This window comes from Rhinopithecus bieti, unplaced genomic scaffold (genome assembly GCF_001698545.2).
Source record: "Rhinopithecus bieti isolate Rb0 unplaced genomic scaffold, ASM169854v2 scaffold_20129, whole genome shotgun sequence".
Lineage (NCBI taxonomy): Eukaryota > Metazoa > Chordata > Mammalia > Primates > Cercopithecidae > Rhinopithecus > Rhinopithecus bieti.
Genome location: NW_016809657.1, coordinates 384,569 through 408,261, shown reverse-complemented (window position 1 = coordinate 408,261; position 23,693 = coordinate 384,569). Strand labels below are relative to the sequence as shown.

At 45.2% G+C, this 23,693-nt stretch overlaps 1 protein-coding gene across 2 annotated transcripts in view; it reads right to left on the bottom strand.

The window, feature by feature from the left end:
• PEBP4 (phosphatidylethanolamine binding protein 4) overlaps positions 1-23,693 on the bottom strand; it is a 228,290-nt gene that overhangs the window by 87,042 nt on the left and 117,555 nt on the right. For both annotated transcript variants that reach the window (XM_017890013.1, XM_017890012.1), the window contains exon 4: positions 17,767-17,865. In XM_017890013.1, coding sequence (XP_017745502.1) covers positions 17,767-17,865 — 99 coding nt within the window. The remainder of the gene's footprint in view (positions 1-17,766; positions 17,866-23,693) is intronic.

Genomic DNA, 23,693 nt, shown 5'->3' with positions numbered 1-23,693 from the left:
CAAAAAAAAAAAAAAAAAAAGAAAATGTGGCACATATACACCATGGAATACTATGCAGCCATAAAAAAGGATGAGTTCATGTCCTTTGTAGAGACATGGATGAAGCTGGAAACCATCATTCTGAGCAAACTATCTCAAGGACAAATTTGCTTTTAAAAGAGAGGGGTGAGAGCTGAGCAGCCCAGGGTAAACTTTTGCTTTCTTCTTTATTGTAGTCTGACCTAAACAATGCTTGTGGTGTCTCAGTACACCTGGAGTCTTGGTTAATCACCCAGGGACTGCCCTGGGCCTGCTAACCAGAGGCTGGATGGGGCAGGAGACAGAAGGAGGAATAGTATTAAGAGTTGGGACACCTCGATTTCGGTCCACACTGTGCACTGATAAGCTTCTATGACCCTGGGCTTCAGTTTCTTCATCCATAAAACAGAAGGGTAGAACTAGATGGATTCAAGGGCTTTTCTAGCTCTACAGTCTAGAAATCTATGATGCAGAGAAGTGTCCCTCATCTGTGCCATCAGCCCTGTCCCCACTTCAGGCATGTGTTCTGACTCTTTACTCCTCATGGCAAACGGAAATAAATGTCCCCTCATTGCTGTGCCCACCCTGGCATAGTCCCTGGGCAGGCTGGCTCCATCTTGTCTCCCTGGGCAAACTGTACCTCAGACTGCAGGGACTCCATTGCAGAGCCTCAGGACAGTTCCTCAGAACCCCTGGGATAAGAGTCTCGGTTTATTCCCTGGGATTACAGCAGGACTGGGGCAGGTGGCATGATACCTGGAGCTGAGTGTCCTGCCCAGGGAGGGGCTGCAGAGGGCAGCAGACGTGCTTCTTGGAGCCAGGGCATACAACTCCCAGATACTGTGGGAGAACGCCAGTTTTTTTTCTTACATAACCTTTCGTAACCTAGGAACCGTTCAGATTTTGGTTGCCTTTGCCTCAAGAGATGAATATATGCCCCCCTTTTCTTGGACACTTTCCTCCCTGCCTACCCCAATCCTACCCACCTTCGAGGCCCCACCCAACTCTGCCACTCCACACCCTCCCTGCCCATCCAACCTCCCCAAGGTCAGGCTCTTAATCCTAACCTTCTTCTATACCTCCCCCAGGACCTAGCAGAGCACAGAACTCATGGAGAGTAGAAATCTGTTGACCAATGAGATCATGCTGGGGAAAGATTAACCCTGTGGTTGATTAACAACCTTTTTGCAGTCACAGCTGTGCCTGAGAAGAGTGAGCCCCTAGTCACAGCGGGGAGGGTTGGGGAGAGACTTCAGCTCGACATGCATGATCTCACTGGAGCCTCACATCAGCCTTATGGGGTGCAGGGTGTCTTTTATAGACTGGGGCTCACAGAGGCAGGTGACAGCTTCGGAGTCACAGAGCAGTCGTATGGACCCAGGTCCACCTGGTGTCAATATCCCTGCACCTACCACTGCACCACACCACCTCCTGGAGCAAAGAGATCCCTGCTTCCTGGCTGCCAGGTCCTCAGGGAGGTACCTGTTCCTGATGTGAAGCAGACAGGAAGATGCATGCAGAAATGGAGGGGAAGGTAGTTGGGGAAAGGGTGAGGGGTAGCGTCAGGGATCCTGGCCTCTACTGCCTTAAGGCTGGTTCCCAAAGAGATCAAGGATATATTTGGGGGGGGGGGGGGAATGTGTATTTATTAGGGAAAAGGCAGAACCTGAGCTTATCCCTTGGGAAATGGTTTTGCAAAAGCACACGTAGATGGGCATCTACACATACGCAATGCACACATGCATGCGCACACATATGCCTCCACACCCAGAGCCACAGCAGCCCGACTCCCAGCCACCGTGGCCCTCCCCCACCAAACTCCGCTCTCCCTCCTACCCTATATGTGCAATCTTGTGAAAACTCCACCACTCTTAAGGTTAATAAGGCTCATTTGCTTAAGATAGCACCTGTTTCTATGGTGACTCCTGCCACCCAGAATCTGTTCATCAACTGAGACAAGAAAACAGTGACTTCCACCCTCTTTGAAAGGAAAAAGCCAATTCTTAGTCAAGGGCTTGATGGGCCAGCAGCCCAGGGAGGTCTGGGCATCTGTCCTTCTACCCTGTTGAAGTCCCTCCCTGCTGCCCCTCCTCCCACCTCCCAGCATCTCCAGATTCTTCCCAAGTGCTCTGGACTGTGGGTTCCTCCTCCTTGTCTCTCTGCGATGCAACAGAACCTACTGCAGGAAGAGGGTGTTGCTGTCTCCTGACTCTGGGCCACTGGCCAATTTGCCCCTCAGTCTCTGATCTCTCCACACCAGCTCCACTGTGGTCTTTCAGGGTGGAGGTTGGCAGGGGAGTCCCAAGAAGCCCCTGGGCCTTCCCACCCATCCCCACTACTCCCGTGCCAAGCCTGTCTCTCACCTGGCATGGCACACCTGGATTCCTGTAGCCACCCCCAACACGTGTCCTTCTCCAGTTTCTGCAGAAAGCTGCTAGCTGACTCCTTCTCCTAAAATGAGAGCTGTTCAGGCCTCGCCCCTGCTCACTGGCCCACTCTGGTCTTCTATGGTCTGTAGCTGAGCTTTGCAACACTGACCTGACACTCATTCCAACCACAGGTCACAAATCACTAGAGAAGTAGATTTCCAGGGAGGTGTTGCTAATAGTAAAGCTCCAGTGAGTGATTTACCTTCAAAAATAAATGAGAGTGGCTTCCACGTTCTCCCTCTAATAACGCCACCCTCATCAGTGTTCCAAGACACTTTGTTACTGGGAGAGCAAGCGCGTAGGGAATCGTGGGGAACTTGGAGCTTGTTTTATGTGTTCTGAGGCCCAGGGGAGTGTGTTGTGCATGTGAACATTTTGGCAGAAAGAAAAGTCGAGGGCTGCTTAGTGGAGGATCAAGTATGGAATTATAAACTATCAGAGCCTGGCATTATCACCAAAATCTACCTCCCTGTTTCTGTTTGTAGGTGGGGTAATAGAGACCCACGGAACGGCAGAGACTGGAGCAGCATCACCAGCTAGCAAGCGGCTCAGCATACATGTCTTCCCCATTCTGGCTCCAGGCTTTTTTTTGGAATATCACTCAGTCTCCTGCTCAGTAGAGCAAATCCCTCATGGCCTCCGAGGCCCTGTATCGTGAGACCTCCCTGCCTCTCCTCACTCTCCTCCCAGGATGGTGCTCTGTTCTAGGTGGGCTGGGGTTAAGCTTGTTTATAACGTCGCAGCACCTGGGGGCCAATCTAATCCGACCTCTTGCCCAATCCCTGGCAGACTACTTCTCCTTGAATATCTCCAGACACAATACACGGCCCCTGAAGAGACAGCAGCCCTTTGGCTGCAAATACCACGTTCGTATCCCAAAGCCAGGCCACCTGTCTTGGTCTCTCCTGGGAGTTCCAGGCTCATTTCAATCTCTCACTTAAAATCTAAAAGGCACCTCTGGCCGGGCACCGTGACTCACACCTGTAATCCCAGCACTTTGGGAGGCTGAGGCGGGTGGATCACAAGGTCAGGGGAGATCGAGACCATCCTGGCTAACATGGTGAAACCCCGTCTCTACTAAAAATACAAAAAATTGGCCAGGCATGGTGGCGGGTGCCTGTAGTCCCAGCTACTCAGGAGGCTGAGGCAGGAGAATGGCATGAACCCGGGAGGTGGAGCTTGCAGTGAGCCGAGATCGCGCCACTGCACTCCAGCCTGGGCGACAGAGCAAGACTCCATCTCAAATAAAAAAAAGTGCAAGACAGGGGCTGGGTGCAGTGGCTCATGTCTGCAATCCCAGCACTTTGGGAGGCCGACGTGGGAGGATTGCTTGAGGCCAATGCTTCAAGAGCGACCTGGGCAACATAATGAGGCCCTATATCTATAAAAAATAAAAGTAAATAGTCAGGCCGGGTGGTGTGCACCTGTAGTCCTAGCCACTTAGGAGGCTGAGGCAGCAGGATGAATTGGGCCTAGGAGTTGGAGGCTGCAGTGAGCTATGATTGCACCACTGCACTCCACCCTGGGCAACAGAATGAGACCCTGTCTCCTGAAAGCAACAACAAAATGCAAGAGAGTTTTACCCCTGCTGAAAGTCTTCCCATAGGCTGTGTGCCAGACTCCTCGTCCAGGCCTGGATAAAGACCCGACATTGGTGGTTCTCAACCCCAGATGCATATTTTTTCTTTCTTTCTTTTCTTGTTTCTTTCTTTTCTTTCTTTCTTTCTTCCTTCCTTCCTTCCTTCCTTCCTTCCTTCCTTCCTTCCCTCCCTCCCTCCCTTTCTTCCTTCCTTCTTTCCTTCCTTCCTTCTTTCTTTCTTTCTTTCTTTCATTGTGATAAGGTCACTCAACATGAGATCCACCCTCTTTACAGTTTTTAAGTGTACAGTATGGTACTACTAACTATAGGCACCATGTTGTACAGCAGATCTCCATGACTTCATCATCTTGCATTACTGAAACTTTACACCCGTTGAACAGCAACGCCCCATTTCCTCCTCCCTTAGCCCAGATGTATGTTCACATCCCCTGAGGAGCCTTAAAAATAAGGATGCCTGTGCTCCATCCCCAGAGATTCTGATTTAACTGGTCTGGGGGCAGTTAAACCGGGTGGATGGGTTAGAACCACCATCCTTCCTGGTCTCCCCTGCTGCCTCATGACCTCATCTCCTCCATGCTGTCCCGTGACCACCCTGCTCCAGCCACACCAGTCCCCATCTGATTCTGGAACACGTCAGCTCCTTCCTGCTATTCCCTTGGTCCAGGTGCCCTGTCCTCACGGGGTTTCCTGGTGAATTTCCACAGTGCTCACAGGTTTCCTTCTCTGGGGAATTTTCCCCCTGCCCTCCTTCTCATCTCCATGGTTCTCAGGACTCAACTCCATCCTAACACTCCCCACTCTGTAATGGAGTCATTGATTTTTCTCCTCTGCTCCCCTCACCAGACAGGGAGCTCCTTCACCGAAAGGATGTCATTGCATACAGGTCAGCACAGAGGACTTTTAGGGCAGGTCAACTGCTCTGCATGGTACTATCATGGTGGGTACATGCCATTATGCATTTGTCCAAACCTATACAACATACAACATCAAGAGTGAACCCTAATGTAAACTATGGACTTTGGGTGATCATGATGTAGGTTCATGGATTGTTAGCGATCGCCAGTGTTTTGTTTTGTTTTGTTTTGAGACCGATTTTTGCTTTTGTTGCCCAGGCTGGAGTGCAATGGCACGATCTTGGCTCACCACACCCTCTGTCTCCCGGGTTCAAGTGATTCTCCTGCCTCAGCCTCCCAAGTAGGTGGGATTACAGGCATGTGCCACCATGCCTGTATAATTTTGTAGTTTTAATAGAGACAAAGTTTCTCCATGTTGGTCAGGCTGGTCTTAAACCCCCAACCTCAGGTGATCCTCCCATCTCGGCCTCCCAAAGTGCTGGGATTACAGGCATGAGCCACCATGCCCAGCCATGATTGTCAGTGTTAAGTTCGTCAGTTATAACAAACATACCACTCTGGTGCCAGATGTTGATAGTGGAGGAGACTTGGGGCAGGCAGCAAGTATACGGAAATGCTCTGTACTCTGCTGTCTTTTGCTATGAATGTAAAATGCTCCAAAAAATAAAACCTTTTTTTTTTTAAAGTTAAAAAAAAAAAAAAGGGATTTGATTGCATAAACTTTTTGATCTGCACTGCCTGAATGAAACCTATTGCCTAAAATGTGCTAAGCACATGCTGAATGAATGAATGAATGAATGATCTCATAGATGCACAGAAAGGAGAGGTATAACTCTTCAGTGGTCTAAAGCCTTTACTTTTATTGATGTGGCTTAAGATGATATTAACTGTCTTAACTCTCATACTGTGGCTTGACATTCTATTATTAGCTTAAAATTTAGATTAAAATTAGCTTCAAAACTAGCTAAAACTCCTCTTGATCTTTTCCCCTCATGAACCTCTGACATGCCAGATCTTCCCCCTTCTGTATGTGTGCAACTGATTTAGAACCTAAATATAGAACTTTAGATTAATCCCTATTAAATTTAAATTTCTCAATGCAGGCACATCCTTTTGATTTGCCAAAATTAACTGTTTTGTGTTACCCATCAAATTAGCTATTCCCTGAAACTTTGACCTAAAATTTGGTGAGCATGCTATCCATAAAGATATTGAACAAGCTAACCGGGTGTGGTGGCTTGCACCTGTAATCCCAACACTTTGGGAGGCCGAGGCAGGCAGATCACCTGAGGTCAGGAGTTCGAGATCAGCCTGGCCAATATGGTGAAACCCTGTCTCTACAAAAAATACAAAAATTAGCCAGGTGTGGTGGCATGCACCTGTAATCCCAGCTACTCAGGAGGCTGAGGCAGGAGAATCACTTGAAGCCAGGAGGCGGAGGTTGCAATGAGCCAAGATCATGCCACTGCACTCCAGCCTGGGTGATAGAGCAAGACTCTGTCTCAAAAAAAAAAAAAAAAAAAAAAAAAAAAAAAAAAAAAAAAAGGTATAAACAAGGTGAGGCACTCAGGCCAGAATCTTGTGGCATGTCACCAGGGACCAACTTTAGATTGGTACTAATTCATTTGTCACCTCTTCAGGAATGATTTCTTAACAAGTCACAAACCCCCAACTAACACAACAGTCATTGAAGCAACATCTCTCCCCCTTGGCCAAAAGGTTACAATTGACTTGTTCTAAGGCCTGGCTCAACCAAGCTGTACTGTGCTTACTGACAGCATCTTCCTGGTCCAAGGGGTCAGTGCATTTCCCAACAAAGAAATCTGAGTCGTCAGGCATGATTTGTTTCCAGTGAATCTATGCTGACTCCTAATGTGCACTGTTTTCTTTTCTATATTGTCTCAGACCATCTGCTTATTAAACTGTTTTTGAATTTCGATGTTTTGATGAGGACTGATATTACACTTACCAGCCTAAATTTGGGAATCCACATTTTCCTTCCCTATTTCTGGAAATGATTTCGTGATGGCAAATCTAAGCTCTTTCTGGACCTTGGAGGTGTAATTTATCTAGCAAACTCCACTCATTTAAAGCAACGGCCTGTTTATGGATTGCAGAAGGGTTTTTGTAAGAAAGGGCAGAGCAAGTAATAGTCCACAGAGGCCTACAAGGTCTGAGCAGGTCTGAGACACTACAAGCAGATCAGCAGGAGACCATGAGGGCTGTGGGGCAGGCAGGGCCCAGAGCCTCAAAGGCCTTGAATAACACACTGGGGAGAGGGGTCTCTGTCCTGAGATACTGGGGAATCACTGCAGGGCTTCAAATAGGAAAACAATATGATCCTATTTAGATTTTAGAAAAATCATCCCATGAAGGAAAGATTCACATTTTTGTAGATGGTGAGATTATAAGAGGGGAACCTGTTAGTAGATGTTTGCAATAACAACCTAGAGACATCTATAACAATCAAGGGCCTCACTTAACTCACCTATCTTGGCTTTTAATTTATGTTTATGATTCTTTTTTTCTTTCTTTTTTTTTTTTTTTTTTTTTTTTTTTTTTTTTTTTTTTTGAGACGGAGTCTCCGCTCTGTCGCCCAGGCCTGGAGTGCAGTGGCCGGATCCTCAGCTCACTGCAAGCTCCGCCTCCCGGGTCCACGCCATTCTCCTGCCCTCAGCCTCCCGAGTAGCTGGACTACAGGGCCCGCCATCTAGCCCGGCAATTTTTTGTATTTTTTAAGTGGAGACAGGGTTTCACTGTGTTACCAGGATGGTCTCGACCTCTGACTGTGATCGCCGCCTCGGCCCTCCCAAAGTGCTGGGATTACAGGCTTGAGCCACCGCGCGGCCCATGATTCCTTTTTCTACCCTAAAATGTTGAGCTTTATAATTACGCTCTCCTTTCCTGAAATGCAATTGACTGTATCTCTGACTTTTCCCGGGCTCTCATAATTTCAAAGGGCCCAGGTCAATCTTATCTATATTGTTAAGATTGATAGAGTTGATAAGAGATGGGAGTGCTCTCTGTCACCTACCCTCCACCTCCATCCATTCATCCATCCAATCCATCCACCTACCCAATCTCTTCCATCCATGTCCATCATCCATCTACCCACGCCACCAACCTCTGTCCACCTATCCATTCATCTACCTACTCCAAGCCTCTATCCATTCATTCATCATCATTCTAATCCATTCACCTAAACAATGTCTATCTATCCATCCCATCCCACCTACCTACCTAACCTTTATCCATCCATTCATCATTCATGCATCCCATCCACCTACACACAACCTCTATCATTCATTCATCCATCTATCCACACTACCCAACCTTCCACCATTCATCACTCCATCCATCTATCCATGCATCCGTCCATCCACCTATCCAACTTCCATCCCTCTACCCACCCATCTACCCAATCTGTATCCATCCATCCATCCATCCATCCATCCATCCATCCATCCCTCCCTCCATCTATCTATTCATCCATCCATCCACCACCCACCCACCTATTCAACCTCCATCTATCCCTCTATCCATTCACCTACTCACCTCTATTCACCCATTCACCCATCTCTTCCTTCATTCTTTATTCATTCATGCATTTCTTCATGCCTTCATTAATTCTACATTTACTGAGGGCCCTTAATGTTCTGGGCTCAGTGCTGAGAATATAAGAAGACACATTTCTGCTCTCCAGGAACTCATGGTCTAAGAGGGAAAAAAGACTCATAAATAATAATGAGGGCACTAATTGAGGTTTGACTGAGTGTGGCAGCAGCATGGCAGGACTGACTAACTCAGTCTGGGGGAGGTAGAGCAAGCCTTTAGGCAGAGGTGACATCTGAGCTGGGCCTTGAAGTAGGTGGAGTTGCCTCACTGAGAAGAGGAGGGTGCTCCCAATTTCCACATCAATTTGAGTCTAAAAAGCCCACTTGGAGTTGACAAAACCATTGAGTACTGCTCTCTCATTATTTCCTATATGTTGGCCCTGTCTTTCCAACTGGGCAGCAGAAAAACCACATTTTAAATCCCTAACATGTACTCATCAGATTTGATTTGATTTGATTTTTATTTATTGTATTTCATTAGTAGCCACAGTGCTGAGAGCAGTGCGGGTCAAACAGTCAATCCTAACAGCTTCCTGTTAAGTCTGATGCCCACTGGTGGCTTTTCTCCTTCAAGGTCTTTGAAGCGATAACCACACAGGCAGCTCATTCTCCTGGCCAGGCCCTGTCCTACCTTTTGGGAGTGACATATGTTTTGTACCATCGAAGGCTCGAATTTCTAAGCTTCCTATGGAGGACTGAGGGTGCTAAAGGATGGAAGGAGGAGAGAGCCAGCATATACATAGCAACTACTAAGCGCCAGGTGCTACGTGCTGGGTGTTTCACAAATGTTATCTCGTTAAATCCTCAACATTCCTGTGAGGTCGACGTTAGTTTCCTCTCATACAGACAAGGAAACAGATTCAGGGAGGTAAACAATTTGCTCATAGTAAGTCAGAGAATCAATCTCCTGCGTCCACACTGCACCTGGAGCCCCAGTCCAGGGCTATGCATGGCTGAGGCAGGTGTGGCTAGAGGTAGAGGGGCCACCAGTCTCAAACCAAACTGCTTACACCAGCACCACCACCTCTTAGCCCCCACACATGGCCCCAATATCAGCTGTCACCTGGGCAGGCCCTAGGTAGTGGGTGTGGAACCCACTTAGACTCTGGAGTAGTAATATGGCCTCATGAGTAGGCATGTAGGTTTTGGGCTCCAATCTCAGGCAACCACTTGTTAGCTGTGACACCTTGGGCAAGTTGCTTACCCACTCTGGGCCTCAATTTCTTATCTCCATTACCTCCCTCTTTTATGAGGACTACATGAGGTGCTATGTAAAGCACAGCACTTGGCATTACTTGCCAAGTGCATCAATGATGTTTTTTCTTATTTTCCTTCTTCTTCTTCCCTCTCTCCTTTTCCTCCTCCTTTTAATTCTCTCTTCATTAGTTATTGTTGTTGTTAATATGTTCTACGGATATGAGCTATAGGAAGAGTGTCTGTGGCCAGGAGAGACAATATGGCAGGTGGAGACACTGTTGGAGATGCCAAGGGGCACACCTTACAGGTCACCTGCACCAGCCTTCTACCCAGTGTGAAAATTCTCTGGGTCACCCATGGATAATTACTGTCATTCAAAAAAGCCTGCTCCTCAGTGGAATATATGCGCAGTTCTTGAGCAGTTCAAATTCTTAGAAAGTTCTATCTCATAAGGGACCAAAATGTGCTTCCCTGGAAACTTCCCCCACTGGTCCTGATTCGGCCTAGTGAAGTCCGGCAAGATCTCTTCTGTTTTCCAATGAGATTTCCTTAACTCTTTAAAGGCCATTCCTTCTCATGCGTCTGTAGTTGTTCCAATAGGCTAGCCTTTCCTACTTCTTTCCGCTGCTGCTGACCTGATGTGGTTTCTACCAAACCTGACCATTCAGGTTGCTTTCCTATGCTGGTCACTATCCCTCTTAAATTACTGCGGCCAGAACAGAAGACATTATTCCAGTGTGGCATAAACAATGCAAACAGATAGAACTTTCTAAGACCGAGGAAGGATCATCATGCTTCAAAGATGCTGCCTGCCCTCGCCCTCTCCTCTCCCCGCTCCCCAACCCCATCGCTTCCTAAGAGCGTCTGTTCAGGGGTGAGTGTCTGAGGCCCAGAGGACAGTGACAAGCCCAGGTTCCTCATGTCAGGCAAGGGTGGATTTGGGTTTCTGGTCTTATACATTTTCTGGGTTTGCCCATGAAGGAGTGCCAGGAGCCACCAGCTACCCCCTCAGAGCTGAGTTCAGAGTTGGGTGAGCAAGACACCCTTTGGGGTGTCTCATGGAGGTCTGGTGTGTGTGTGTGTGTGTGTGTGTGTGTGTGTCAGAGAGAGAGAGAGAGACAGACACACAGAGAGAGAGAAAGAGAAAGAGAAAGAAAGAGTGAGTTTTCTGCCTGATCCAGGAATTCTCCTGGATGGCAGAATTGGTTTCCATAACGACTTTCTGATATAAACATATTTGATAAAAATAAGTTAACAGCGGAGCTGTGGTGGAGCACAGAATCTCAGAGTGCTGAGAGAGAGAGAGAGAGAGAGAGAGAGAGAGAGAGAGAGAGAGAGAGAAACCTCCTAGAAGAACAGCATTTTCTTTCTCTTTCACCCCACCTAGTCAGCCTCTCTATACACGCTTGCCATAAACCAACGAAAAAGCTTTGTTTACAATATTCCTGTATATACTGGCTCCCTTCCTGCATGTATACCTTATTCATATCCGCAGTCTCTCTTTCTCTCTCTCTCTCTTTCTCCTTAGTTACCTGAAGCACTACAGTATGTATGGGATAATATGATAAATTCATTTCCAATTCACTGCATTATCCCTTGAATATTTTAATGACTCATTGAATGAAGTGAAAAAAAGCTATTTCAAATGAACAATTATGCTGCATTAGTCTAAGGGCTGATTATATTTAAACACTGCTCACATGGATAACAGGACACAGCGACCTCAGCATACGAGAGCTAATTTGGCTCTTATCTCCAAATAATTTCACATCGCAAATTACCATGAAAACCTAAAGGGCTTTAAAAACATTCATCAAAAGATAATATTTCACTTTGTAGCAACATTTTATTTAAATTATTTTGAATGGGAGCAAAAGCATCTCTGGGGCGGGACAATGACAGCAGAGTGGGACTGTGAGTGATAAGGAGATGGCAGGGGCACTGGCTTCTGTTAAAAATAGAGGTGGGAAGTGTTAGAGAGGAAGGGGCTGCAGCCCCAAATGTGGGCAGTGCACCATAGGCCTGGCTGTCACTTGCAGCCCAGCATCACACCTGGGCTGTGGCCTGGGATGACTCCAGGGAGCCTGCTCTGGTCCAGGAGGTCACAGGAGATCCCTGGAGATGGAATGATGGGACTGACTGAACCCTTCCAGGCCCCAACATGCTTTGGTTTCCACAAAAGCCAGCTGGGGTCATGTTAGGTCCTCCAGGCTGGGCCTGGACTCATCTAGTTTCAAAGGGCAAAAGGATGAGCTGTGTTGGGCACTGTCTAGAATCTTTACTTTGCAAAACATGAGTCCAATTGTCTAAGGGAATTTGCTAAATCACAAGTAGCTGCTATGGTCAGATGTCAAAGTTGGGGGTTGTTGGGGAGATAATTACATTTACCAAGGTCCTACTATTCTGTGTTAGAAGCCTTAATCTCATTGAACACTGGGAAATAGATATATTAACATGCCCATTTTAATGATGAAGAAACTGAGCCTCAGAGGCTTCTCCTCTTTGCATATGTAATTTCCTTTTTCCTTGTCTCCACTCTGAAGAGTGAGGATTTCTGTCAGTTTCACAGAGGCGAAGTTGCACTCTCAGAGAGGTCAAACAACTAGCGCAGTGGTGGAACCGATCACTCAGGCACAAGTGTCCTGGCACGTGCTACCCACATAACTAGAAAGCAGGGAGCTGTAGTTCTTGCCCTGTTTATTGGATTTCCCATTATCTCATTTACCTAATGCACTTAGAGGTCCTTCCCACCTGGAAGAGGCAGAGCCTGGAACCTCCTCTCGTTCATCTGACCTAAAGTCCAAGCTCTTTCCCTTTCCCTTCAGGGTGGCCACATACAAGTCTGGTTAATAACCACCTGGTTTATGGCCACCTCTGTGCTGTCTCCATCAGCAAGCACTCTTTATGGCCCATAGATCTGAACCTATGTGTTAGGGAGCCTAAGCCATGCCTTTTAGCTGCTTATTACTTAAAATGGATCCTCACAGTACAGGTCAAAGCATGCATGGAAATTCCACAAATATCAGTGGCAAAACTGCAAATACAGCTCTAAAGAAAGAAGTCATTATTAATCCCATTTCCTTGGTTTGACCTCTTCATCTGAACTTGCAGGCCTGATAAAGATTGTTTATTCTGTTTATTATTATTAGCGGGCTTCTGGATATATAGAAAATGAGATTATATCATTATTTTTATATCGATATATTTAAATTTCTACAGACTCTGCCACTCCATTGATTAGGAACAAGGATACACGTGCCGCTTCCTATAGTGCCTCTCTCTAGGGAGGCTTCTCCTCTTTGCATATGTAATTTCCTTTTTCCTTGTCTCCACCCTGAAGAGTGAGGATTTCTGTCAGTTTCACAGAGGCGAAGTTGCAGACTCCGAGAGGTCAAATAACTCTCTCAGCAGTGGAACCGATCACTCAAGCACAAGTGTCCTGCCACGTGCTACCCACATAACTAGAAAGCAGGGAGCTATAATTCTTGCCCTGTTTATTGGATTTCCCATTATCTTATTCACCTAATGCACTCCGAAGCCCTTAGGAAAAAAACCTCTAATTATGGAAAAATTTAACCTTACAGAAAAGTAGACAAAATAATGACCCTTTAGAGACCCTTTTAATTCAACCCAGAAATGGTTGCATTTACAGTTGCCAAAGGTTGAGGGCACTGAATGAAAGGGAACCATGAACTTGCCAGTTTCCTTTTCTTTCTTAAAACAAAAAAGATATTCAGGGCAAATTTTAGAATCATTGATGGTTTCTAGGAAGATTTTCTTTTTTGGAAGTAAAAAGGTACTCTTGTCTCCTTAATTGTTCTTAGTGTTCTTTGTCACCAGTCATGATATTCTTTGTGGAAAGCATTAATATACCATCTTCCTGTGTTCAATATTCCCATGAACAATAAAAAGTCTAATGAAAATATCTGCATGAAAAGCCCTGAACACTAATTTCAGAGACAAATAAAAGATGAACCAATAAGTGTTTCTTTGAAAATGAATCATGCAAATTAATTGATATCTTAATGAGCTTTCAGCATGAAGATTACTAGTTAGATGGAATCAGAACTGGAAATCATCTTTAAGGAAACGCTAAGGACACTGCAGTCGAGGAGAAAGATGTTATCTGTCAATGCTCAGTTAGAAATCTCTCTTGCTCAATGAGAACCTTTCAAAGAGGGAGCCAAGTGGGACAGCATGTCTTATGTATCCGTGTCTGCCTGTCCTAGCCTGGCCAGGTTTGGAGACTGGAGCCTAGTCCTGTTCCGGAGTTGATGGAAACCCACAGGTATAGGAAGTTCCACCCTAAGCCAGCCTCTGGGGGCCTCGTAATACCACCACTGAGTTGTGGATTCCTTCCTTGGTCTCTAGAATAGAAGCCCTGTGAGGGCAGAGCCTTCCTCAATTTTCTTTGCGTTTGTGATGCCAGTGCTAGCCTAGCTACCTGATTTAGAGCAATAATAAGAATATAACAGCAAGTAACAATGTAGAGCTTACTGTGTTCTGGGTATTGCTCTGAGCACTTTCCTTAAAATAACGCACTTAAGCTTCATAGCAACAGTGTGAGGTGGGCATACTACTATCTCCAGCTTATGAGTTGAGTATATTGAGACACAGAGAGGTTGAGCAACTTGCCCAAGATCACACAGCTAATAATGGTAGATTAGGAATTCAAACCACAGCAGTCTGGCTCCGGAGTCTTCGCTGTTAACCACTGTGCTATACTGAATAGTGTTCTCTATCTATTTCTTGAATTAAATGAACAAAGGGGTACTATGAATGGATGCCTTGTCCCTATTGCCAGGCATCTAACTTCTAGTTTTTATTTAAGTTATCCAAAGTTCCAGAGCTTTATCCTACGCTATACTAAACCCTGCCAGCCCCTCTTTGGAATGGAGGTTGGGGGGTGCCACAGATCTTTCTTGTATTCCTAAAAACTAGCTGCTGTCCTGTTTCAACCCAGATAGGCTATCAAAAAATTGTCCCTACTGAAGGGCTCCTATGGCCATGGCCTGATGTACCATCCAGTTTGACCTGGCCCCCTAATATCAGGGTCAGCTGAAGTTCCACCAAGTCTGATTCTGTGGTCATTGTGAACCACAGGGCCATGGTCACTCTCTGTCTGCAGAGACTTTATGGCAGGCTTTCCTACTGAGGCTGCTTGGGTAATGATGGTGTTTAGGGTGTAGCATTGCAGGGTCCAAAACACTTACCTAGCGTGTTCTATTTAACAAGATAGTATTCTCTGGGGACAGTTCCCTGGAAGCATCTAGTCAGAAAAAGAACTCTGGGAGTGAGCCGGGGGGTGGTGGAGGGAACCACAGCGATGATGCCTTCCACGTTACAGAGAGGGGATAGTGGCTCCTTGTCCTAGTGGAGTTGATGGGAGAGATGTGGTTTGAGCTCAGGCCACATGGTTCGGCAGGAAAGGCGTGTGACTTGGGGTTAAGGGGTGTGGATTGAAGACTCACTTCTCTAACCCACTAGCTAAGAGACAGCATCATTCAACCTCTCTGGGCTCTGCTTTCCCCATCTATAAAATGAAGATTATGTCTATTTCACAAAGTGGTGTTGAGCTTCAAGAGTTTTAAAAGTGCTTTTCACTTGAAATTGCTCCACAAATGAGTGATGTTAGGAACGACCAAGCCATCCCAGCTCTACAGTCTTCCTTCAATCTGCTCAATCCCTCTGGATGCTTGTTAAGCCGGAATGCCATGTTCTCCCCAGACCGACTGAAGGGGCGGTTCTGCAGGTGGGGTAGTGCCTGGGCAGCTGCATTTTAACAAGCTCGTCTGCCAATTGGAACGCACTCAACTGTTTGAGACCCACTTAGCAGAGGCGAACACCAACACAAAGGAAGTACTCTGGGTTTGATCACAGCCTTCGCTTCCTCTGGTCGAGGTCTAGAACCTGAGACCTAAATGAATTTGGTTGACACCGTCTCTGTGGTTGGCGGAATTTTGGGGAAGGTGGGCGGGGCCAAGTGGATATTGCTGCCGCTTCCTGCTGAACACTCACGAGGGAAGCGGTGCAAATGTGACGGAAACCCAAGCCTCCTCCGGCCTGAGCGGGAAGGCCGAGGGCCGCACCCGGGCAGGTGGCACTGGTAAGCTCTGTGGCTTAGCAGCCTGGCCGGACAGCTGCCACCTGTCACCTGCCACCTGTTCTACTTCTAAGCTGGGCTGCCGAGGCTAAACTCATGTTTGGTGCACAGAGCTCCTGTGAGATGTCCCTTATGAGTATGGGGGTGAGGGGAGTGGAGGAGTGGGGGGTCTTCAGGCTTGGAAGAGAGGCAGCCTCATGGTCCCAAGTCGTCTCAATTCTGAAGTCATCCCATCCCTAGCTGCTTTCGCACTTCGGCCTCAGGACTGCCGAGCAGAGCTCCCTAACAGGAAGCCCTGTGTGCCTGGAGTGGCTGTGAATGTGACCTTCAGAGCAATACTTCTCTCTTGAGTGTTTCACCCCTGAGACTGCTGGGGAGGCCTAAGTTCAGAAAATGACAATGCTCTAGCTTTGGGGGGTGAAGGGGAGATGCCAGATCTTTCTCTTTCATGCTCACCGCTCTCCTCCCCCTTCCTGATAGCTCAAACCTCCCAGCTCTGTCCCTTTGTGTGCTTATGGTGTTTGGCCAGGGAAGTGTGTGGAGTAACAGAGGTGGCTCCAGCACTGCCCACGAAGCTGCTGCTCGGGTCTCCCTTGAGGAAGCCCCTTCCAGGGCCATAGGCAGGGCTGCCTCTAAGGATGGCTGTCCATCCGAGCTCCCTGGGAGGGGCCCTGGTCACTGGGCCACCAGCTGGTTGCAAGGGTAACTCCCCTGTCACCCCCCTACTCCCACCCAGTGGCTGTGAGAACCCTGCCTTGCTCAGGATGGTCAGAAGCTAGTTCAGATTTCAACCCCTTCCTCTACCCACAGTTCTAGAAGGAAAAACACAAACCCCTCATAGTTGCAGAATTGTCTGTTTTCCAATGTGCTATCGTAAGTCATTGGCTCATCACGCCAATCACAGCAAGTCAGCAGCACGTTTCCCATATTACAGAGCAAGATGAAATGTCCAGAGGAGCCGACAGAGGTCACTGAGTTGGTAGCCAGCCAAGGTCCAAACCACAGCCAAACTTTGTTTTTCTAGTTCTCAGTTCCCACTATCTTACAGGGTTGATGCCTTTGTACACTCTTTGCAAAGCCCATCTGCAGGTGTTCTAGGCACAGATTCGTGACTGTTTGAGGCTAGTGTGGACTTCCCCAAAGAGTACTGCCAGGCACTCATGAACAAAAAGATTCAATAATCAAATGCAATTGGGAAATCAGTGTATATGATATAGTGCATATTAGACTAGTAAAATCTCCAAAAGCCCTTCAGTTAGAAACAGAATGAGTTCAGTTCAACCCAGAGTATCCAAAACTTGTTTGGCAACACAGCCTTTCCCTCCCACATAATGGCACAAACAAGCCACCAGATTTGAGGACCCTCCCTGAAGAGGGTGAGCCAGGCTCCTTCACAATTATCATGATGACAAAGACACGAAGATGAGAGGCGGCCACTTGTTTCTGTACACAAAGAAAAGGAAGTTGCTGTGCCTCTCTCATGCCCCATGCCCCATCACGGGGAGGAGCTCCAGGACTTCCTGGCCGGTTCTGCCACCTGCACGTCTCAGAATCCCCTCAGTGCCCCCAAATCCAGTGGTGTGCTGAAGCCAATTGTTAACGTTTCAGAAACAGTGTGAGTCAGTTGTTAAATCATCAGGAGCTTGAAATTAAATCACCACTCCTGTGGTGGGAGTATTTATTTATACCATAAAAATCAGCAAACACTAGAAATCAGGGCTCCCCCCCCCTCCACTTCCAGAAGGCTGGGTTACCAGCATACCACTGGCCCTGGGACACTTTTTGAAATTGTTGGAAAACTTGGGAGGGCTCTGACAGCTGAGTGCTGGGGGAGAGGGGACATGGAAGTCCTAGCTCCAACCCTCCTGGATGAGAGGTGGAAATGGCACTGAATAATAATCTTCCAGCTACAACCCCAAATGAGTCAGAGAGTGCCTCCTGGCCTGCTTACCTCAATATCTGTTACCAGCCAATGTCTCCAGAATTTCTGTGTGGGTTCTGCTCTGCTTGGGGCATCTGGATCCACCATCACCAGGATATAGGTTGCGCCCTGTAACACATGTACCAAAAAGTAATGTAGCGTCATAGCTGAAATAGGAAAATACCACGGGGCAGACCTCCTTTTCCCGCCATTCCAACTGAGAATGGCTGAGTAGCACCTGTGGCATCCTATCCAATTTATCCTTGTTCTCATGACATCCCTCTCACATCACGTTTATTCTCAGAGAAATGGCATCTGTGAAGCAGACAGCAGGACTCTTGGCTTCCCCTTTGTGAGGAAGAATAAATCTAACAAGATATATGTACCAAGCACCTGGGAGTTCCGAGCGCTGTGGTGGGTGCTGTGGAGGAATTAAGGAAACCTAAAACAGGTCTCTGATCCTCAAGAAGCATCCAGTGTAGTTGGAGTGACTTGCTTATCAATTCAACAAATATATGAGGACTTATTGTGTGCCAAGAACGGCACCCATCATGAAGAATACCAGGATTCATTCATCCCTTCAACAAGCCTTTGTTGAACACCTACTATGTACCAGGAGCTGCTGAGATGCCAGGAGGGCAACAGAGCACAAGACAGTAAGGTTCATACTTTCAGGAAACTTCTATTCTAGGTAAAAGACATAGATAATAAAAATAAATAAATAAGCAAGGGAACATGTGAGTACTGCTATGATGAAAATAAAACAGGGTGGGATGAGAGGTGGGAAGTGTTCTGGAAGGAAAAAAATAGCTGCTATGAAGGTCTTCAGGTGGGAAAAAAAAGTAGGCTTTGAGGAGCAAGGAAGAGCACCACTGTGGCCAGGGACAAGCCGGGGGAGGGTGGACATGGCAGGTGGGGGAGGGAGCAGAAGCCAGGCCACAAGGGGCTCTCTAGGCCTGGGTAGGGAGTGGGGTTTTGTTCAAGGTGCAACACAGAACTGCTTCAGGGTTTTAGGTAGGACAGTGATATGCTCTGATTTATGTTTTTAGAGGATTCTTTTGGCTGCTGAATAGAAAATGAATGATCTCCAAAGGCCAGAGAGGAGGTCAGGAGGCCAGTTAAGAGACTCGCAGTAGCATGTGAAGGATGATGGCATCTTGGACTAGGACGGCAGCAATGGAGACAGAAACAAATAAATGGGTTGGGTGAGTATTTTTAGGTAAAATCGGCAGGGTTTGCTGATGGATTCAATGGCAGGGCAGTAAGGAGGGGGATGGAGAAAGAGAAATTGAGGATGAATCCTGGGTTTCTGGCTTGAGCAACTGGGCCACTTAATGGCACAGATAAGACTTGGAGAGGAAGCTGTTTGAAGGTGAACATTCAGAGTTCTGGTTTAGACATCTTGAGTCTGAAATGCCTCTCAGAAGACAATCAGGTATGCATGTCCGAGTCTGTACTTCAGAGGAGAGATCAGGATTGGGTGAACAAATTTGGTAGTCATTGATATAGAGATGGTCTTTAAATCAGTAGAGCAGACACAGAGAAGAAAAGAGGTCTCATGGCTGAACTGTAAAACATGCTAACATTGAGAAGAGGGGAGAATCAGGGAAAGGGGACTTTGGAGCCAAAAAGGTAGGGGGAATACCTGGAGAGCAGGTATTACAAAAGCCAGGATAGAAAGCGCCTCAAGGAAGAGAAAGTGATCAGCTGTATCAAATGCTGCTAAAAGGTAGGGCCAGATGAGGACATAGATGTGACAATCCGATTTGACAACTTGGATATCACTGTTATCATGATAAGACCGGTTTCAGTGGAGTAGAAAGGACTGATGCTTGGTTGGAACAGGCTGAGCTGAGACGGGAGATGAGGAATTGGAGATAGCTATTAAAGATGATCATAAAAAGGAAGTTTTGGTAGGAAGGACAGCTGAGACATGGAGTGGCTGTAACTAAAGAGGAAAGAAGAGTCAAGATATTTTTTAGAGAGAGGGATGATGTTTGTAGACCAGTGCAAATAGTCCAGTATAGAAAGGGAAATAGGGATGACTGAGAGGAGGAAGGGGATCGTCACAAGAGTAGACTTTGAGAAGTGGGGAGGGGACAGGATCCAGAGTGAAAGTGAAGGGCTAGGTCTTGGGTAGAAGCAGAGGATGTGGGTTCCGATGCAAGAGAGTTGGAAGGTGAGATAGTGAGGAATGAGGAAATTGTCTTCCAATTGCTTCTATTTTTCAATGAGTTAGAGGCAAGTTCATCAGGGGAAGAGGGACTGTAGGAAGTTTTGGACACAGAAAAGGTGTGAGATCATCATTTAAGAGCATGAGAAAATGAATATACCATAGATGTGTAGTAGGTTACTAGATAGTATTACATTTCATAGTTGTGTGCTTTTTAACTGTTCAAGTACACGTGCTGAATATGTGGTAGTTGGGTTTAACTTGGATAGGGACTTAGGCGTGAGTATGATGGAAGAGAGGGAATTGAGAGAGAAAGAAGTGAGTAAGATGAATGGAGTAAATGGAGAAGGGTCCTGGCCCTCCCCTTAACAGGGAGAGGCAGGCACACCCTGTTGTTCTAAATGCTTTCTGGTGTTCTAAATGCTTAAGTAGAGGAGCATTTATCAAGCATGGACGGGACAGGGAAAAGGGAGATTAAATCTCTCTACCCCAGTAGTCCAGGAAGGCTGCAGAGTTGTCTTTTGAGCTTAATCTCAAAGGCTGAGCAGGTAAAGTATCAGGAAAAGCATTTGCTAGGTACAGGTAAGGGTGTGTGCAAAGGCAGTGGGGGGTGTTTGGGGAATGGCTGGGCCATAAGGCATCTGGAAAGAAATAGTAGGTGACAAAGCTGAAATGGGTATTGGGACCAGGGAACAGAAAGCTCTGCATGTCATAAGTTGCTTAGAATTTATTATGCAACAGGACCCACTGAAATTGTTTGAACAGGCAACTCATATCATCAAATGTGTGCTTTGGGGCTGGGCATGGTGGCTCACATCTGTCATCCCAACACTTTGGGAGGCTGAGATGGACTGATTGCTTGAACCCAGGAGTTCAAGACCCACCTGGGCAACTGGCAAAACCTTGTCTCTACAAAAAATACAAAAGCTAGCCAGGCATGGTAGCCCATGCCTATGGTTCCAGCTACTAGGGAGGCTGAAGTGGAAGGATTTCTTGAGCCCAGGAGGCTGCAGTGAGCTATGACTGCACCACTGTACTCCAGCTTGGATGACAGAGTGAGACGCCATCTCAACAAACAAAAAATAACACATGGGCTTTGGGAAGGCACACGATGAGACATGGTGAGGATAGAATAAAGGATGAAAAGCAGAGCAAAAAATCCAAACAAACCCTGAAAACTGCAATACTCTGGAGAAAGACCACAGGGATTTCCATTCAAATAGTAGTAATAGAAAGGAGAGACATGTGTACTGCAAAACTCACAGCGTGAGGTGACCGGGTAAGGCAGATGTGGGAGAGGAAGAAGCCAGGATGACTCTGAGATTCCGTCTTGGGCAGCTTGGTGATAATGGAGCCATGGATATTAGGGGTAGCAAAGTCAGGGGACAGTGAGGCAGTGAGTTTGGTGTTGAAACCTACAGGGAGAGATGCCCTTTAAATGAGGTTGGAGCTCTCTCAAGACTTGGCAGATGGGCTGCGGACATGGAGAGGGACAAATCTATAGATTCATGGATTGTCCAGGGAGAATATGTAGAGTGAAAATGAAAGAAAGACTGTGGTGGAACTTCAGTACTCAAAGGGGGACAAAGAAGGGAGAAAGAAGCTGAGGAGAAGAGAGTTCGGCAGAGAGCCAGGGGAGTTAGTGTCATGGATGCCAAGAGAGAAATGAAGGAAGGGATAAAGGTTGTGTCAGTATCACAGTCATCAAGGCAGATGAGGGCCACAAAGTGATTGTTGGTTGTGACAATGAGGGGATCGTGGACACCTTAAGATGAGTAGTTAGAGGTAAAAATATTGACTGTTGGATTTTAAGACCCAGAAGAAGCCATAAACCACATACTAGAGGATACAGGAACCTAAATCAGAGAATGAGAAGATAAACCCAAGAAAATCTCCAAGGACTCAAAAGAAAAGAAAATAGTAAGTGAAAAAAAGGAATATATACTAAAGTGTGTGTGTGTCTGTAAAATCCCAATAGAATCCCATAAAGAGAAAACTGTACATAGTATCTGATACATCCAAGAAAGTAATAAGAAAATAAAAAGAAATAAAGTGTAAATATGGTAAAAGAAGAAATGAAGAAATAAATAAAGTCATATACCCTCTCTCTTTTCCTTTCTTCTTCTTGTTTTTGTTTTGTTTTGCAAATGACATGATTGTCTACATGAGAAATTAAAAAAAAATCAACTGGAAACAAAGTAATATTCTGTAAACTATTACAAATTGTACACAAAACTAGTACTTTCTACATATTAATAATAGTCCTAAAGTACACATTTAAGATCCCATTAACAATGGTAACAAAACATGTAAAATAAGTAAGAATGAACTTGATGGCAAATGCAAGATTATACAAAGAAAACAAAAACATTATTGATGCACATAAGAAGGAAACTTGAATAGATAGAAAAGAAATACAATGCTTTTAAATTGAAATAATCATTTTGCAAAATGTCAATAAACCTTCAATTAATTTTTTAATCTAGCACAATTCCAATCAAAGTCCTAAATATTCTGTGAACATCACAGAATAATTCTAAAGGTCATAATAAATGTAAAAAACAAGTAAATACAAGAAAAATAATTATCCAAGGCAATATTGTAAAAGATAAAATAGGGATGGTATTAATTTTGGAGATATTAATGTATCTTATTAAGCTACAATAATTAGGACAATATGGTGTTGATTAATAAAGTAAAGGAATCAAAATAGAAAATCCAGAGAGAAAGTCAGGTTTTCAATATATGTATATTTACTATATGATAGTTATCATTTAAAATGTTATTTAATATATGACATAGTTATTTCAGATCAGTGGGGAAAAATAGATTATTTTATAAATGTTATTGGGAAAACTGGCTCACTATGTGGAATAAATAAACTTAGGTCCCTATTTCTTTCAGACACCAGAAAACTTCCTTATTTAAATATGAAAATGAAAAACAAGCTTTAAAACTGGTTTAATAACGTAATATTAAATTTATGCAATAGAACACTCAGAGTTAGATCCTTATATACTCATATAAGAAATTATCTAAAATATACTAGTATGTGAAATAAGTAAGTTACAGAATAATGTGCATGATGTCTCAAATGTGCAGGAAAACTTTATATATCTAACTATATATATATATCTTTATAGATATATTTGCATATGCATAGAAAATGTCTGAAAAAATACACACCAAACTGTTAACAGTAAATGTCATGAAGGGAAGATTGATATATCTAACTAGATATAATTTCGACTCTTTTATATGGCAAAAAAAGTCCAAAATAAAATTCAAAGACAATAAACTGAGGGCAAATATTTGCAATATCTATGAAAAAATGTGAATATCTTTAATATACAAAGTACTTTTAAATCCATAAGAAAAGACTAATAACTCAATAGAAAATGGATGAACAGCATGAGTAGGTAACACATAAAATAAAAAACACAAATGATCAAAAGCCATTTGAACAAGTTTACTAGTCATGAAAGGTAAGCAAAGAATAAAATAAGATCCAATCTTTGACCATAAAATTAACAAAAGTTTTAATGTTCATCTCCAGAGTTTTTAAGGTATGTAGAAACAATGGGTAGATTGCCAAATCCTGTGAATTCTCTGTCATCGTCTATTTTTTAAAAGAGGAGAGAAGACCAAAACCACATATTGTACACATGTATATGACTCTATGGAAAGAAAACTAGAAAAATAGAAAGTTAAATGCTGACTGATGATCTCTAAATGATGGGATAATGAGAAACTTTATTTTCTTCTTTGTGACTTTTGCATTTCC